Source organism: Pan paniscus, chromosome 14 (genome assembly GCF_029289425.2).
Source record: "Pan paniscus chromosome 14, NHGRI_mPanPan1-v2.0_pri, whole genome shotgun sequence".
NCBI classification, from domain to species: domain Eukaryota; kingdom Metazoa; phylum Chordata; class Mammalia; order Primates; family Hominidae; genus Pan; species Pan paniscus.
The window spans coordinates 77403766-77423169 of NC_073263.2; the positions used below are offsets into that span (position 1 = coordinate 77403766).

The window sequence follows — 19404 nt, forward strand, 5'->3', positions numbered from 1 at the left end:
TGTGCAGGGTACCAAGTGGAGTCAGGATTTGAACCCAGGCAGTCTGACTCAAGATTTAGTATCATGTTATGCTATCATGCTATGTCCTGGGAAAGAGACATGATTCACCTGCATACCACTGCTGGCTTTTTCTTGGACACATCACGTACTTTTTGGAGCACATCACTGCTCCTCCATTTGAAGATGCTTATTTCCCACATCTCTGCCTTTTGAGGTCCAATTATTTCTCAAAAGCCCAGGAGGACCCCTTCATTCATGAATCATGATGTCACCCCTCCCCCATTGGAATCAAACTTCTTACCCTTGAAAAGTTTCACTCACTGAATTCTTCCTTCTCCCATAGTGTTACGTGTTCCTCTTTCACTGATATTCTTTGTACATTCTTACACATAATTGACACTTAAGTTTTACGGACTTGAACTGCATTCAAGGCCTTAATTACTAGGCTGAAGTATGAACTTGATCTGGCAGGTAATTTAAAGTCCTTATTGGTTCTTTAGTGTGTGGGAATTTTAAGATTAAGGGCTGTTTTAGGAATGTAAGCACTATGGTGTTCCCTAGAGTTATTTTATGAAAGCTAAGTCTGGAAGCAGAGACTGGTTAGGAGCCTATCACAGCATTGCACTAATAAGGTGGTGTGTGCCATAAAGTAGAACAATCATAATGAAGGGAAGAACTTAATATGGTCTTATTTAAAATCTGCCGATAGGAATTTCCTTTTCATCCTCATAGCTGAGCTGGGGGTTTTGTCCCTTGCTGTTCTTTTTGCACCCTTTCTTTTGTGGTTTTGCTTTTTTCTCCACCTTTCTTGCCAATCTAGGCTGCCAAGCTCATTCTAGAGGTGACCCAAGGCAAGGAAGAGGGAGTGTGACTCCTGGAGTCCTTCATCCCCCCTCCGTCTGCCATGCAGATGTGGTTTTCATGATTTTCCCCAAAATTGGTCTTGCCTACAGGTTTCTGTTTTTTCTGTCCTTTCAGAGCTCTATGTTTTTAAACCCTCTACAAATCCACTTTCCAGAACCTCTGCTCCAGATTTTTTAAAGCAGTAACCCCGAAACGGGATGACACGTGTGGAAGGAAGGAAGGAAGCTTTCTGCATGTCCATTTCCTGATCTCATCCCCATGATTACTGCCCCTTTGGATATAGTAGTCAGAGCTTCCCTTATCATAGCTTCATACTGTGCATTTTGCTTGCTTCTCACCTTCACTAGGACCTGCTCTCTGTAAGGGTGGAACACAATCCTACATTTCTCACTGTCAGCGCAGTGTCTGCATCTGTACATGTTCACTGAATGCTGACCGAATTTTCTTGACTTTAGAGCTAAGTATGTGAGAATTAAATGGGATTTTCTTTAATTGATCCAGAAACTGCTTAGCCGGCACTTGTATTATGTTTAACATTTGCTTCCATTGGAAAAAGAAGGCAATTACTGGGCATCAGTCATGTGTGCCTTGACACCTTTTAAATGTTTCATTTAATTATCTCAATAACCCTGCAAAGTAGGTGTATTATCCCCGTTTTTACCAATGAAGTACTTGAGATTTGAAAGTTATGTAACTTGCCCCAGGCTGGTGAAATGCCTGCGCCACAACTGCAATTTATCTGATGTTAAAGTTTTTTGAAATATGACAGGCTCACGTTTGAGGACTGCCTTATGTATAGTTAAGAGACCACATGTTGACTTATTTGGACTTTGCTGTGTCTTTAGAATTTTAGAGCCACTGGGGACAGAAATGTCTTTTGGTCCATAAAGATAAAATCATCCTTGAAACCATTTTGAGGAAAGGTGGTATTATATGTTTATTGAAACTTACCAGAACTGAAATGTAGAGTTTGAAATCTTCCAAGTAGGGCAGTAAGGAGCTACCAGCAATTTAAAAATGGAGTGTGATGTAATAGCATGTTCTACAACTAAAGTTCTGGCAACTGTGTGGACAATGAACAAAATAAGGGCTGGAGGCAAGAGAGTAACTTAGGAGGGGTAACCACAGGAGTTTAGGGGAGATCATGGCCTGAACCAAGATGATAACCCAAGGGAGGGTGGCAAAGATGGGGTGATTCAAGATGGATTATGGACTTGATAGAACTTTGTAAAATGCAAGTGTGTAGGGTGGAGAGTAGGGGTACAGGGATTGTTGTGTGGCATTCGAGTGGGGAACAGTTAGGGGAAAGAAGGAGAAAGAGGCCCCGAAGGAATCCAGTGTTTCTAACGTGGGCACCTGATGAACTATTGATGCAATTAACCAAAATATGAAAAACAAGAGGTGGAAGAACAGGTTTGGGCGGAAGATAATGAATTCAGTTTTCGAATTGTTGGACTTAGGCATCGGAGACATGGCAACGAATGAGGTTGCTCACAAAAGCATGTAGTCAGAGAGGCTGGAGACTAAGGAACAAACAACACAATGAAAAGAGAAGAGAAAAAAGAGGAACATGCTAATGAAACTGAGAAGTGGCAAGAGACATGGGAAAAAAGGCTGGAGAAAGTGAGATAATAGGTGACTTCAGAAGATTGTTTCCGAGAAAGCAAGAATAGTGGGCAGTGCCTGGAGGGATGAAGACTCAAGATGTATTTGGTAGGTAGAAGATAATCTTGGAATGGGATGAGGACAGTGGTGGGTGTATTATAGAAACACTACCTGCCACAGTGGGATGAAGGAAGGAGAGATGGATCAGGATTTAGAGAGAAAGACCAAGATTTGAGGGCTACTCACTTCATTTTCTCATTACAGTAAGACCCAGAAAGAAAAACACTAAAGAAGTATATGTATACAAATTCAAAGATTATAGATTTCCTCTGATATTCCTGATTTTACAGTCTAGATTTACTTTTAGGGTTAACTTTAACAACTAAGTAGGCTTTCCTTAACACATTTGTCTAATAGAAAAAATTTGAGGAGTGTAGCTTTTCGATTTGGTGTTTAATATTGGCCCTGTTTTTTTTTTTAATTCTATCTATGTTGACATGAAAATCTTAATTCAACAGATTTAGCAGAAATAAGTGTTACTGTTGGGACTCCAAACCTCCTCATGTTTTTGCTTAAAAATGTAGAGTCTTGTACTTCTGTTTCATCAGTCTGACAGTTGTTGGGGCAATCTGAACTTTCAGTGGATGTGTCTGCTCAAGTTATACCTAATTTGAGGGAAATTTTTTATCTTATACGCTGAGATGATGATAGACAACTGCCTTGTCTTTTTCTTGCATGAACAACTGAAACCACTTGGATAGTTCATTATCAGTCTTCAGGAATCTAGGTTTCCCCCAACAATTTATATTCCTGTTCCATCCAGTTCAAAGATGATTCTGTCATTATTATCTTCTGAAGCTTGGATTCTTTGTAGGATACTCACTTGGCATATGTCTTGCAGAGAAAAATAAGGAAGTTGAAATCCTTCCTGAAATCATTGATGAACAATTTATACTTGAATGTAATTATAGATATGTTCACTTGCAAGAAGTTTCCGGAATAATTTACTGTAAGAACCTGGGATTGGACAGAGATGCCTCAAGACTGCCATAAGGGGAAGGCCCCACAAGTGGGGCTCTGGAACTCTTACTTTGAAACCACAACCACCCACTTTAATCCTTCTGTGTAGTGGTTTGGAAAGAGGTGGTCTGCATAAGACTTTGATTTGAAACTAGGCTACTTAAAACCAAAATTAAAAATCAGTATTTTTATGAAAGAGAAGGCTTTACCAGGCCCAGTGACATGCCTGTGGTCACATGGTTAATGACAGATATACACCTGTAATTGCCCATGTGGTCCTCTCCTCTTTGCCTGTGTTCTGTCCCAAGGACTAACACAACACTCTGCCTGGCTGTAGCCACAGGGACACTGTCCTTCTGTTAACTCTTTCAAAGAGGAGGAGGTTATCTGCCCTTTTATTAATATTTAAGATATTTAAATAGTGATTTCTTTATTTCTGAGGTAAGTACAGTCCTTCATGAGATAGTATGTCCAATCTAATAGAACAGTGAGACATTTCCCTCTAGGGCTTAAGCTCGTTCTCTTTGATCCTATATTTGGTAGAAAAGGATAATGTTCACTTGCCATCTCCCACAAAATATGCTTTATGTAGTTTGAGAGTATTTATTAAGACTCTATCCTGTCTTTTATTCTTCAAGCTATAAAACATCAATGTTTTGAATATGTAACCCATGATTTGTCTGTTTGTCTCTCTTCCATATATAGCAAATAGATTCTGCACTTTAATTGGCTCTAAGTCAGATTTTTTTTTTTGTAAGAGTGGTGAAGATGACCACTTATTTTCACTGAGTCATCTCTAACTTAAGTGTATGGTGGTTTTGGCTAAGGAGTAGAACCTACCAGTAGTTTTTGCTATTCTTAGCAGAGTTTTATTATATTCTTCAGATTGGCATTCATCAGGTGATTATTAATGAGTGTTATGACTACATCTGCATTTCCACATTTAAACTGCTTTACAAAGGGCTTTCTGCTGAAAGCTAAAAATCCCACACCCACTGAGAAATAAACAATTATTTTTTGAGAGCAAGAATCATCCCTAATTTACCTTTGTTTCCCAAAGTGCTAAGTATTGTGTTATTTTATACAGAGTAAACAATAAATGTATGTCAAACAATTGAAAGAGTGAAAGTCATAATACTTCTGCATGTCCATATAGAGTAGTAAATTCTTGATCCTTTATTTAGTGCCTTCCTTCAAATTCTTGTGTACTCAGTCCATTTAATGTTGCTATAACAGAGTACCTGAAACTGAGTAATTTATAAAGAAAAGAGGAGGTTTATTTGGCTCATGGTTCTGGTGGCTGGAAAGTCCAAGAGCATGGCACCAACATCTGCTTGGCTTCAGGTGAGCACCATGTGCTGTGTCACAACATGGTGGAAAAGCAGATAGGCAAATGTTGTGTGCAGAGACCCAAAACAAGGCAACCTCACTTTATAACAACCTGCTCTTGTGGTAACTAATTCAGTCCTGCTAGAGTGAGAACTTACTCCCATGAGACTGCATTAATCCCTTCATGAGGGCAGATCCTTCATGACCCAAACACCTGTTAAAGGTAACACTTCCCAGCACTACCACATTGGCAATTAAATTTTAACATGAGTTTTGGTGGCGACAAATCACATCCACACCATAGCAAGTACTATCCTAGTTTTTCTCAGAATATTGCTACTTGTTTTAAACCTGTTTTATGGGTAGAAAAACTTAGGCAGAAAGCTTTATGAATTGCCCAATTAGTTCCTGGGTTAGGTTTAACTGCCAAGTTAAAATGGAGATTTGGTAGGTCTTTTTCTGGAAAGTAAAACAGGTTTAGGAAGAATTTTAACAGGTAAGTCTAAGTTTTTTGTGATTAGGAAACAGAGCTGAAACACTGGTCTCATAAATTCATATTAAAATCTATCTGTTGCTTACTCAAAACAAAGTATGTAAATTACAAAAGAAATTAAGGTTTGCACAGACGTAGTATACTGTAAAACTCGAAACATTTGGTTTAGAAAATAACTTAAGTTCCATGAAATTTGGAATTTGTTGTGTAGTACAGTGATAGCAATGAGAATAATTATACCTTTTGTCCAAGAGGCTATTGTTTTGGGGCTTATGAGCTGATGTCATTTTGAAGAAGTCATGGACTGTAGCTCAGGATGTGTCAATAGGGACCCTCTTGGTATCTTAGGGAGTAATTCCTTACAGGTGACATAGTTCTGCATTTTGCAGCATGTAGAGCAGCTATGCCTTTAATGCTAAATCTTCATGTGGCATTTGGGCAAGCAAAAATGCCTTGCCAAACTTCACATGCCCACTAGGGAGTGGTACCAGTCCTAGATGGATGCCACTGGAGGCTAAATTATGTGTCTGTGAACCACTTGAAGTTATTCAGATAAATATGCCAAGTATTGGGAGTAGGTGTTTAAAAGTATGGTGGTCCTTTTTAAATAAATGATTTAAATCACTGTACTTTATTCCTGGGCAGTGAATAAATGGCCTGGCCTATAAGTTAGACCCAATTGTACAGTGGGCAGAAACCTAAGCTTATCCACGGCCAACTGATTTAAAGTATTAATATGAAGAAAAACATGTAATGACAATAAGATTTCCCTTAGTTTAGCAGAAAAATAATAAACTTGGTGCTATTTATATAAATGAAAGTTTTACCAACCCAAGGAAGAAAGAATGAAGCTTCTAGTTTATCATGAAATGATTCAAGTCTACCTAGCGTGCAGTCTCCCTCCTTTCATGGATAGACTTTCCTCCATGTGGGTGCCAGGGACACCGGATACCAGCGTTTCATGTTTTGTTTTCAGGATCAGTTCAGTGATATGAGAATCAGCATAAACCAGACGCCTGGGAAGAGTCTTGACTTTGGGTTTACAATAAAATGGGATATTCCTGGGATCTTCGTAGCATCAGTTGAAGCAGGTAAATTATGTGTTTAGCTCTACTGAATTTTCTTCTCCTTTTCCATCCTTCATTGTGGGGTTGGGGACCACAGAAATTAGTGTATTTGATATAGGAGGAGAAAACGTGAAAAATGCAACCATAAGGCCAGAAAATACATCCTCTTTCCTGAGATTATTAGTTGGGGTTACAAATTCCATATCGTTTATTCTCCTTGACTAATTACTTTTAGTTTTGAAGAGTCTTAATTTTGTGATTTTACAGATTTTATCCATTTTGGACTTTATATTTGGAAATGCTAACAAACGGCGCTTAAGTAAAGATTCAGAAAGAGCTTTCCATGATCAGCCATGCTTTGTAGTAGATATATATGTGCTATTTAATAAGTTGATTTTTTTTGGGTGTTCTAATATACCTATTGCCCATGAAGTTTTCAGGGTGCTTCAGGACTTCTGCAAAAGGATTACCCCTCCCCTGTCCAGGTCTATACCATGTCAAGCCCAGGAACTCTTTGCAAAACATTACAAGGCCTAAAATTAAAAACAGGAGTTCCTTTATTTTTACTTTTATTTTTTAGTTTTTTTTTTTTTTTTACATATTTTAGCTATATAAAATTGTATGTTAACACCAGTAGTTCTTTTACATCTTAAGATTGCCTTAATTAGTAATGGTATTTTAGTTATGGAGTAATTTTAAGCAGTTTTAAATAGCTGTGTTTTCTTCTGCTTCATTCCAGAATGTGTCTGAATTGGAAACTCAATTAAAATGCAGTATGTTTCATATTTCAAATTTAAGAGTAACTTAAATTTTTTTGTCCTTGGGAGGTTAATAAAGAAGTCTTATTGAATAGATGAGTTTATCATTTTTCCTTTAATGAAGATGCATTCTATAGAACTTCAAAAAACACCTCTAATGCTTTGTATGTTGTACTCAGATATTTGGTATTAAAAAAAATAGTGACCTCCACCTGAAAAAGAGAGAAATGGTTAATTGAAATTCAGAGTCATTTTTCTTAAGTTCAAAGCAGCAACTAATAGAACATGTGGGATTTTTTCCCCCAATTGGTTAATTTATTTTGCATTTTTAGGTAGCCCAGCAGAATTTTCTCAGCTACAAGTAGATGATGAAATTATTGCTATTAACAACACCAAGTTTTCATATAACGATTCAAAAGAGTGGGAGGAAGCCATGGCTAAGGCTCAAGAAACTGGACACCTAGTGATGGATGTGAGGCGCTATGGAAAGGCTGGTGAGTTTGTGTTACCACCATGTCTGGCATTTGGAACTGGGACCTGGCCGTTGGCAAGTGGTTCTAACAATTTGCTCAATAACTTTTTATTTTTTCACTTATGTTTTGGCATTAAAGGTATTTTGTAGTTACATCATGACAAATCTTGAACCCTACCCCTTTGAATATTCTGTCTGGATTTTTCACTAGCAAATTTACTGAATTCTACATTATTTATTGACTGATTCATGTACTGGTTTGACTGAATGCAAATACCAACTGAAGACAAACGTATCTGCATCCAGGAGTTATTTATAATAATATTGAGTATTAAGAATTATGCTATGATTTAACTTTATCTGCAGCATCATAACCATATTGGTATAAGAGAGAGAGCTTGGTAGGTCATATTTCTATTTATTCTCAAAGAACTTTCAATGTGCATTCCATTAATGTGTTTCTTAATTATAGAGGCTAGATGGGAAAAGGCATTAAGCCTCTGCAGACCTACCAACTTATTATATCAAAATAAAATATCTATCCTGGTTTATGGGAAAGATTCAGCAAATTTGCTAGTTTTTTCATTACTAACATGATTTAACCCTTGTGTTTTGGGAAGGTGGTCTGTTGGTAAAAAGCCCTAAACTCTTGATTTATTTCACACACTGCCTGATTTGTTTGTCTTGTATATGTAGATTTTTTTAATATATATGTGCATTCAATGACTTTATTCTTTCCACTTCAACATCTATGTGTACTCATTTGATCTTCATGTGCCAATCAGACTGGGGCAAAGACCAACCTTCCCTGCCATTTATACGGCATAAAACCCTCAATCTCACCAGTATGGCTACCAAAATTATAGGTTCACCTGAAACAAAGTGGATTGATGCAACTTCTGGAATTTACAACTCAGAAAAATCTTCAAATCTATCTGTAACAACTGATTTCTCCGAAAGCCTTCAGAGTTCTGTGAGTATTTGGAGAAGTAGGAAGTACTGGTGTGGAGTAAAGCAGCTGTTAGAATTGTGTATGGAAGAAAATAATTTCTTTTGTTTGTACAATTTTGATGCTAACTTTAAAATGTAAATGATTGAATAATGTAAATTATAGTAAAGAGATACAGTAAAATATATTTTTGAAAATCATAGGCATTCCTCATAGAGTAGTTGTGAGTTATATAATGGTAAAATCCAAAGATCCCATAATGTTGTTTTGCAGGTGTTTTCCACCAATCTTTCATCATTAGACCCACCTCTCAGATCTTTGTGAGCATGAAGTAGCAATTACATAAAATTATAAACTATAACTTCTTTATGCATTCCTTAGTCTTTACTGGCAAATAAAGTTAATAGTTGGGTGTAATGTAAAACTTCATGAAGCATTTTTAGTTTTTGTGTAGGTGAATTTGATGGGTAGACTTACATATGTGGTTAAGAGATAATCAGTTTCATTAATTTGATCAAAAATATAATGTAGAAATTTTTCTAAGTATCAAAGCGATACTTTTTCCTATAGACTTTGAAGTCATGTGGTTTCTATTTATGATACAAATTGTTCATTTAAATTAATAATTAAATTTAAATGTCAACTAAATATTATGCACTTATACTCACTCCTTAGATTGTGTTATCATCTCAAGGTAACTCTTTTATTTAATAAGGAGCTCTTACTATATTGTATAAGAAATGTTTAAGTGTTTGAGAATCCTATATGACTGTTTTGTGTACTCATAAATATAAGCCAAATGGACTAATGATTATCTAAATGATTTTATTTCTTGGAAAATTAATGATTGATTAAACTTAAAATCATCCATGCCTGCAGCTGGTCATTAATTCTGCCACAAATATTGAAGTACAATGAAAAAACTTAAGTTTCTACTACACGTAAAAGGCTGTAAGGAATGCATCAATATCCCGAGAAACTCATCTTGTTAAAATATATATTTCACTAATGCAAAATGCATTATTTAAGGCCAAAGTCCAACTGGAGAGAATATTAACTAGCATTTTTACCCTTTCCAGAATATTGAATCCAAAGAAATCAATGGAATTCATGATGAAAGCAATGCTTTTGAATCAAAAGGTAAATATCACCATTATAACTTACATTTATAATACAGGAAAAGACATAGCACTCAAGTTCTGCTGTTATAAAAATTAATATCTGTGAGTGAAAGAAAAAGTGATCCACTGCAAGTTGAAACTAAAAGGTTAGCACGCAGATCCAATTGCAGCCAGGTGGAAGGGCGTTCAGTTCCAGTGCTGAATAGTTCAGGCACTGCAAACAAAGCTTTGGCAGCATGTTCCGGAGCTTTGAGTGCCTGAGTGCCTAAGTCAAATAAGAAAGACTGGTTCTTCCTGAGGCCGTCAGCTTTCTTGCTAGGGTATGCTGGCAATGGGAATCTTAGTTAAGCATGAAACTATGAATGAAGTTTCCTTTCTTCTTTATTGTTGTGAAAGGGACAAGCTTGGAGGCAGTTAGCTGTAAGAGGGAAATGCCAGTGGCAATAAAGTCATTAGCAGATGTACCCATTTGTAATGACAAAGAAGGCAAAATATCTAGGGAAATTTTGGAGTTATCTCCATCTTTCTTCTTCTGCCCATCCAGAAATAATTTAGCTAGCATGCATCGCGTGCTATTCCTTGGGCACAGAAAAATAAGAATAGATCCGGTCATGTAGGCAGGGGAAGAAACCCAAAGAAGACGAGACCTCTTCTGCCATGAACCTAGACTGCCAAGAATGGCACTGGGTTTTCACAGTGCTTTGGTGGCTTTAAATCTACATTCGATAGTTTATAATACATTTTCTTAAAGCCAACCTAAATATATAAATTTCCCTTTCCTCATCGATTATTTAATTTTGTATTTCATTTCTGATAGACAGAAGTGACTATATTTTGTTTTCAGTTGCATTCTTTATCAAAGGAGTTTTTAAAGCAAACTTTGCTTAGTTTTCTCTGTGATGTTACATGTAAAGCACCGGGTCCTATTCCGCAGTGACTCAGGTGAGATAGGTGATCAGACATCTAGCTCTATGACGACTAGGGGACTATACGTGGGCCCTGTCATTGGAAGGTTTTGTTTAGATAAGCACTAACTAGTATCAAGTAATAATCATAGGTACATTTTATGCCATAGTCTTGTGACAGATCTATGGGAGAAGTCAGAATGTTTTTCTTTTGTTTTCTTGGTGGAACTCCATTTGCTTTACTTAATAGTAGTAGCTACCAGATCTTGAAAACTAGGTCAAAAAATTCTAGTTAGAAGGTGGTCGTAACTTTAGTATTTTGTTTTCTTTGATCTTTCTTTGGGTATCATTTTGTTTTGTTTTCTTCCCCATTACTTTTCACTTCTTATTCATAAATGTTGTGAAAACTGTTTGTTATAGACAGTTTTCCAGGTAGTAGACAAGATTATGGATTGTTTAACCTAAGCAAAAAATATTGATTTCCTTTTCCCTAAAACGGCGTGATCTAGCATGGAAGATGATACTTTGGCTTTTCATAGCTGTGAAACTATCATGCTATATGCTAAAGTTTATTAATAAAAATATTCATTTCTTCTACTAATTTGAATGTAATGTAGGCTACTAAAATTGTGTGTCCCTGTGCCTTGAAATAATCTATATCTTCTATGGCTATCAGTTTTGTGATCTTTTAAAATAATATTGCTACAGATTGGAAAGGTATATCAAGTATCGCTTAATTTACCAATGGTGAGAAATAAAAATGAATGACATAGTGTTTATTTTTTTTTCAACTAGCATCTGAATCCATTTCTTTGAAAAACTTAAAAAGGCGATCACAATTTTTTGAACAAGGTAAACCACAAAGCTAACAATTCATGCACTTTCATGGAATTTTTCTCCCTCTCCACTCTTCCTCATGGTCTGTGGTGCTGGGCACTGAGCCTCTTCAATTTGTCTGTCATTATGACCAAGCGACATAACCCATTTCCATTCTTTCCCTAGGGTCATCAGGCTTTTCTTACAGTTCATGGGTCTACCTCTGTGGTAATGGGTCTTTGTGTGTCCTTTGTATATCTCTAAACATTTTACTTTTTTTTTTTTAACTTTGTAAAAAAAAAAAAAAAAAAAAGGGAGATGCTCTTAAACACACACTTGTTTCCACTGGGTAACAGTAAGAAATGAGGAATTTCATTTAAGCCTTACTGCTTCCTACAAATTGCATAATATTAGATTACACCAACATGCAATTGGCCAAGTTTTAAAAAACCGGACTTGTTTTTGGTTGTGGAAAACACTGTTAATAAAGAAGAGTTATTTTTGCTATGGGATGGTGGCTTTGGAGTGTTGATTTGACTGCTCTGTTGACTTTGAAGTAAATTCAAAGTAAATACATTTTGGTTGCATCTGAGAACAGGTGCGTTTTGAGATTCTCCGTGTTGGTGTAGTTGGGCAGGGCTGCCTCACAATGTGCTGTGCATGTGACATTTGCTCCCGTGTCACGTTTGCCTAATGCTCTGTCACATGAATGCCGTTCAAGCTCTATTTTGCTACTAAGAACTTAAAAGTAATAGTCAACATTTGAGATGCAATGGTCAGAGGATATTGTGCTGTTGCCATCTAAAATGTTACTGTTTCTTACTTTTAAGACTATTAACATGTTTACAAACGTGCCTTATAACACAGTACTTATTGGGTTTGTGTATTTTGTGTTAATCACCTAATATCATTCGTTTGGATTAAGGTCTCTTTTGGACCATAAACAGAAGTATCTTACCAGCTATGCAAGTCTATTTGTGTCAGTATCCTTAGTGTTTTTGATTTATATTTTAAAATAAAATTCCTGTTTTTCTATGGCTATTTAATTGAAACAGTATGATACTCCTTCCTAACACTGGCTAAAATTAAGCAATTTCTCTTCCTTCTCTGTTCTAATTTTCTCCCATTTTTCTTCAACAGGCTATTCTAGGGAAGAGTATTTTTCTAGGTCTCAAAGCAATTTTATTTAAAAAATTGTATGTGAAGAATTTATTTGACAGCTGAGGTTTCAAGAACATTTAAAAGTACTGTATGATAGTGTATTTTCTGAAGTTTTACTTTTTAAATAATCATTGTTCTATGTAAAGGTACTTACGTAGGTCCCCTAAGAATAAAAAGAATAAGACTGCACCCATAAGTTTACATATGAAGTTTGAATACGTGTGTTTCAAGCAATAGGAGTAGAAAAAGGAAATTGTTTCTTGAACATGTTTGTTGTGGTGACTTGCTTACGAAAGTGGCTCATTAGTAAGAAGGCTTGAAAAATGTGACTTGCAGCTGTCATGTTGTGAGTAGTGGCAAGTAAAAAACTGGGATTTGGTAGATGTTGTAACATTTGAAATTCTTTTTTTTTTTTTTCCTGTTAGGCCAAACTATGAGATGCTGCCCAGTTTATTAATAAAAGAACCCTGAAGCTTCTTCAGAAATATCCATTGATCCTACTCTAATACCTAGAGCTAGGGTTTATTTTGGCATCTGTATCTTCCTTTTACTAACTTTGAATTTGAAAGATGAGTAACAGATGGAACTGTTACACCTGGAGAAAAAAGGATTTACTGACTATTGTTTAAAAAAACATTGTCACTTAGTATACTGGCATAGAGACAGCTAATGATAGAAGTTTCTGAAAGGAATTATTTCATAGAAATGAAGACTTATATTGTATATTTTTCTTCCTTGCCCATGTGCTGCAACACAGGAAGCTCTGATTCGGTGGTTCCTGATGTAAGTAGCATTCATTTGTCATTTGGAATAAGGTGAACTTGGTGGGACTGAATTAGTACACCGTAGCATGCTTACCATGATTTTAGGTTGCATAAGAATTTATCAGAGAGTTATCCTTCCAAGTTGAAAAACTTATTTTAAAATTCAAAGCCAGCTCTCCCTTGGTACAGTTTAAGCAAACTGTGATATGAATAATTTATGTGTGCAAAAGTGGTTCAGCAGATGACTTAATGAAGTTATGTTGTTCTCTATTTGCATCTCTTCTCTGATAACTGGTTAGCTTCCAGTTCCAACCATCAGTGCCCCGAGTCGCTGGGTGTGGGATCAAGAGGAGGAGCGGAAGCGGCAGGAGAGGTGGCAGAAGGAGCAGGACCGCCTACTGCAGGTAGCTCTGGCTCACATGGACGGGTAGAAACTAGGTTGGATTTCACGGCTTTTCTCCAGTCTGTCAACCAGTATTGAGAAACTAATTTTAAACGCAACAATCTCACAACTAACAAATATTTTTGCACACAGTACATTTTCCATAAAACAATTACTTTTCCATTTTGAAGATTTCCAGAGTCATCCTTTAAAAATCATTATTTATTAACCCCCATGTGTGTTTTTGTAGAGTATGAAGGGCACTCACTTAGGGGGTGTGAAGTGCACAGACTTTGTGATGACTTGGTTCCCATAAACTGTTTGCTGGGTCCATTGCAGAGTAATTCAGCCCCACTTACAGTTTGCTAGAGGCTTTAATGAATTACAGCCATGGTAAAGGGTGGATGGGGGTTTAATTCTCAGTGTCTACCTTTTTACCGCAGTGTCTGCATTTTTAATTCAATATATGCTCTTTTCTACTATAGGGACTAAAATCTGATTGGCTTATGAAAATAAATCATGGTCTTTAAAGGTTTGAGGTTGAAGGTTTAGAGATCATAAAAGTGTTAATAAAGAAGATTCCTAACGTGAAGAGTTAATCTATTGGGTTAATATATGTCATATTTTCTTATAGGAAAAATATCAACGTGAGCAGGAGAAACTGAGGGAAGAGTGGCAAAGGGCCAAACAGGAGGCAGAGAGAGAGAATTCCAAGTACTTGGATGAGGTAGTGTTAGAACATGCCTGTTTAGTTTTTCTTCTCTTTACCTTGTTGGTGAGATTAGCTGAGAAGCAGGAGACACTTCATTTTTCTCCACCTTTGACCATATGTTCACCTGTGTAGCTCTTTGAAAAATACAATGAGCTCTGATTTGTTAGAATTTTGCTTGGATGTTGCAGCCTTTCTCCTAGTTTTTATAGTACATCATTAACAAATTATGTTAATAGAACTTCAGTGCATCTTCCTTTTCTGAGTTACATCTCAGTCACTCATGTGTAGTTTTTTAGTGGTAAAACTCTTAACGTGTTTTTTGAGTGGAGTCCTGGGCCAACTATAGTTAGTAGCATCTAAAACTGAATATATATGTGTCTATATGAAATTACAGAAATAAACAGATTTAGATGGATTTCTTTTTTCACTGGTCACCTAGGAACTGATGGTCCTAAGCTCAAACAGCATGTCTCTGACCACACGGGAGCCCTCTCTTGCCACCTGGGAAGCTACCTGGAGTGAAGGGTCCAAGTCTTCAGACAGGGAAGGAACCCGAGCAGGAGAAGAGGAGAGGAGACAGCCACAAGAGGAAGTTGTTCATGAGGACCAAGGAAAGAAGCCGCAGGATCAGCTTGTTATTCAGAGAGAGAGGAAATGGGAGCAACAGCTTCAGGAAGAGCAAGAGCAGAAGCGGCTTCAGGCTGAGGCTGAGGAGCAGAAGCATCCTGCGGAGGAGCAGAAGCGCCAGGCAGAGATAGAGCGGGAAACATCAGTCAGAATATACCAGTACAGGAGGTCTGTCCCCACAGCCAGAGGGTACAAAGGCTTAGCTGTATCCATTCCCCACTTCAAAGGCACCCGCTTGCTCTTCCTGTTTCCTACCACCCATTCTCCACACAAGTGAATACAAGCCACCAAAGAGAACCTTTAAATCATAAACCCTGCCATGTCATCTTGCTTCACCACCCATAACACTCCAAGTCACTTCCTGTCACAGCAGAACCCCATCCAGCATCCTTGCCAAGGCCTAGAAGGCTGCCATGAGCTACATTACCTTGTAGTACCTCTACTCTTCCCCTTACTCACTCTGTTCCAGCCCCATTGGCCTCCTGTTTCTTCCTTGAAAATACCCAAGGACTTTTGTATTTTCTAGTCCATCTGCTTGGAGAAGTCATCAAATGTTTGTGTGTCTTGTGTTCTCATTTTCTTCTAGTTTCTGCTCAAACATCACCTCCTTAGACTTTTCTAGAATACCTGATTTAAAATACAGGCCCCTTCTCACTCTTTCTCTCTGTATACTCTTACTTTATATTATGCATTTATTTGTTTATCTGTTAGCCTGCCTGCTGCAGTAAGATGTAAGTGCTATAAAGTCAGTAAGTTTGTTTTGTGTACTTCTATAGCCCATTCTTAGAGTGGTACTGGAATATGGTGGGGACTCAGTATGTATTTGTAGAATGAATGGCTTGCAAATGTCTGTTGGCAATAGTGGGTCTATTTTCTGTGGTTATTCATTGAAATACCTTTGTATGTTTAGTTTTTAACCCAAAGACCATTTGCATAAAGAGGCTAGAATGACATTATTTTGATACCCTTTTCTTAAACTCAGGGAAGGGCTTAAAGTCTAATATTTTAACAACAAAATCTTTTTCTATCTTTTAGGCCTGTTGATTCCTATGATATACCAAAGACAGAAGAAGCATCTTCAGGTTTTCTTCCTGGTGACAGGTATGTAGAGCATGTTATTGTAATTTAATTGATGATAATGGCTTCAGATAATATTCCAGAGCTTGCATCGATGATTTGTAGAACTACTTTAGCCCTTTGTCATTTGTGGGGTATAAAGATGAATTGCTGGTTGATCTTTGTATCAGTTAGCTTTTGCTGTGTAACAACTATTCGTGAACTTAATGAATTAGCTTATGATTTTATGGTCAGCATGTTAGGCTGATCTCCCTTGGGCAGCCTTTTAGTTGACTGGGCTTGCTCATATATCTGCTACCTATTAACTAGGCAGCTCTGCTTTTGGGGGTTGGCTGGCTGTCAGCTGGGGCCGTGAGAACAACTGGGTCATGTGCCTTTTGATATCCGCTGAGCCAGGAAGGTCTTATGTATACGTGGTGGTGAGGCAGGGGAAAGAGAATTAAAGAGAGGAAATCTGCAAGGCATCTTGAGGTTTAAGTTGTCTAAAGTCACAGTCACAGGTCATGGAGAAGAGAAGAACACTGCCTCTTTATGGTAGGAATCACATTGCAAGGGGAATGGACATGGCCGGGAAAGAACTGTGTCAATTTTCTGTAATCCAACGTAATCTTCATTTTAAGAAGGTTATGAATAATGGCTTCACATTACTCCGCAAAGGGTTATGTATGGACATCTGAAATGGGAATGGTGACATTTCTCTGAGGCAGTTTGGTTAGAACTACTGGTCAGTTTTGGGGAATAAAGATAAAATTTCAGATATCTGGAAAGTTACATGTATCTTAAAATTTCCTAAAACATTGTTTTAATGTTTTAAAGCAATTTTTAAAATGCTTTGCAGTTTTGAAATCACTAAGGACTTCTAAACAGTCTGTCAAACAAATATTGAGGGTAGGGCCATTACCTTGTGTTTTCAGAGCTGAAATTTCTCCTTTTGTCTTACTCATTAGATATGAGGAAAGACTTGTATCTACAAGCAGCTGGGATGACTGAATAGGGCTCAGAATAAAAGGGGAAAAGGAAAGGGACAAGCAGGTAGTAATGGGCTGACAATAAGCTAAAGAAAAATCTAGTGATAGATGACCTTGTTTATAATCTTTCTGGGTAACTGTAAATCATTAAAATGTTTATCTCCTTTTAAAAGTTATGGATTTACTTACATATTTACAAAAGCTTTATTTATATAGCTCATGACCTTGGGGAAAATAATTAAAATGCAGAGAAAGGAAACTTAAGGAAGCCTGGAAAATATGAATACCTGCAGGCAGTCCAGATAAAGCATGCCCTAGAGGCATCAAGGAGTGTGGCTAGACATCTGGTAATAAGTGTTTTCTTCTATGTAGATACAAGTGAAATTATTCACAAGTGCAGCTGTCTACCACTTATGATACATTATGTATTATAAATTATTGGATTTACACATATGTAATATATACATATATGTACATAAGTATAATATTACATATTATAATGTATATTATATATTGTCATTACTACTATTATTTTCTTTTTCTTTTGTTTTTTTCTTTTTTTTTTTGAGACATAGTCTTGCTCTGTCGCCCAGGCTGGAGTGCAGTGGGGTGATCTCAGCTCACTGCAACCTCCACCTCCTGGGTTCAAGTGATTCTCCCACTTCAGTCTCCCAAGTAACTGAGACTACGGGCGCATGCCACCACGTCTAGCTTGTTTTTGTATTTTTGTAGAGACGGGGTTTCACCATGTTAGCCAGGCTGGCTTCAAACTCCTGACCTCAAGTGATCCTCCCGCCTCAGCCTCCCAAAGTGCTGGGATTACAGGAGTGAGCCACCAAGCCCAGCCACTACTATTATTTTCAAAGTTCAGTGTGTCTAGCAGAATGGGAATGAGATTAGCATGTGTTGATTTATACACCTAAATTTTATTGGTACAAACTTAAGGTGTTTCCAGAAGTTGACTGTGCTGTATGCTTTAGTACCTCTTTGGAACACTAAGATGGCATTTGGTAAATTAATGTTCCACAGTAGTCAGTGGCACCCTAATGCCCAAGAAGTTGACATGATAACCCTGGGGAGTGTGGGGGAAGTGGGACAGTCTGACTGTAGGTGATCTGATGGCAGATGGTTTGTAGGCCTGGTAGGACTGAGATCTGGACCAGGGTGAACATCGACAACAATTGATCAATAAATTATAGTCTTCATCATCATACAAACTGGAGAAGTACTGTCACGTGTTTGTATCTATTTCCAGCATTTCACTCTTCTCTTTTTTAAGGATATCAAGGTTTTCTGTGAGTTTGTGAAAGATGAAAAATTTCTTGGTTTAAACATAATTGCTCTCAGCAGACACACAAAATAAATCAACTGCTTTAAAAAGCAATCTCTTTGGTGTTTTTACTTCATAAATATAAAGGAGGTTATTAATGAGACATATTTAATATATTGTGTTCTGTGTTTTAGGAATAAATCCAGATCTACTACTGAACTGGATGATTACTCCACAAATAAAAATGGTAAATGCGATATTTTCCCCCAAACTCCTTCAGAGTTGCTTATTTGTGGTATCATGTTATGAGAAGTATTTTTAAGGTCAAGATATTTCAGATTCATTAAGATTACTTAATTAAAATACTTAGTATTTTAACCTCTGTATATAAAAACAGCAAAACAACTATCTCGTGTTTACTTTTGGCTTTATTTTATATTGAAAAATACTGGGAGATTAAAATGGTTTTTAAATTGCTAATGAAATATGTGGGAATTTTGCAAAGCGATGCTGATGCAGCTATGTATAGTAGATTTTATCTTGCAGCTGAAGAAATAGTACAGAAAAGATTTCTACGAAATACTGGAGGACTTAAAAATTGCATACTAATTCAAATTATACATGTAAATGCCAAAATGTCAAAAAATCAAAAATTATGACTTCAGTAATTGTGCAGAAACAATTTGGACTTGACATTGTTAGTATAAAATATGTTTCTGAAGAATGCATATAGCAGAAATTATGTAACTATGAAAAAAAACCCTAAGCGGTAATTACCATTTTAAGCAGGGTTTGCATATCAGGATTTGCATAAGCAGGTGGCTGGTCATTTACATGAATGAATGAAGGTCCAGGTAGGGCTGAGGTCAACATGCCCATCATGTTGGATAGCCACTGCCCAGCTCCAGCCTATCATTGCCATGCTGGAGAAGGCAACCCTCTGCCTACTCTTCCTGTTGTAACAGAAAAGTTAAAAAAAAAAAAAAAAATCTGTTTTCATGTGTTATCTTTCATGTGCTGACAAGAGATTTTTTTAAAAAACTA

At 37.0% G+C, this 19404-nt stretch overlaps 1 protein-coding gene across 23 annotated transcripts in view; it reads left to right on the plus strand.

The window, feature by feature from the left end:
- Positions 1-19404, plus strand: part of LMO7 (LIM domain 7) — a 244027-nt gene that overhangs the window by 212108 nt on the left and 12515 nt on the right. For 7 of the 23 annotated variants that reach the window (XM_063595793.1, XM_063595797.1, XM_063595798.1 and 4 more), the window contains 11 exons: positions 6288-6402; positions 7469-7630; positions 8394-8581; positions 9637-9697; positions 11379-11435; positions 13318-13343; positions 13624-13728; positions 14341-14433; positions 14858-15213; positions 16081-16146; positions 18555-18607. In XM_063595793.1, coding sequence (XP_063451863.1) covers positions 6288-6402; positions 7469-7630; positions 8394-8581; positions 9637-9697; positions 11379-11435; positions 13318-13343; positions 13624-13728; positions 14341-14433; positions 14858-15213; positions 16081-16146; positions 18555-18607 — 1282 coding nt within the window. The remainder of the gene's footprint in view (positions 1-6287; positions 6403-7468; positions 7631-8393; positions 8582-9636; positions 9698-11378; positions 11436-13317; positions 13344-13623; positions 13729-14340; positions 14434-14857; positions 15214-16080; positions 16147-18554; positions 18608-19404) is intronic. The other 16 variants (XM_024925260.5, XM_063595799.1, XM_063595802.1 and 13 more) reach the window with 6 other exon arrangements.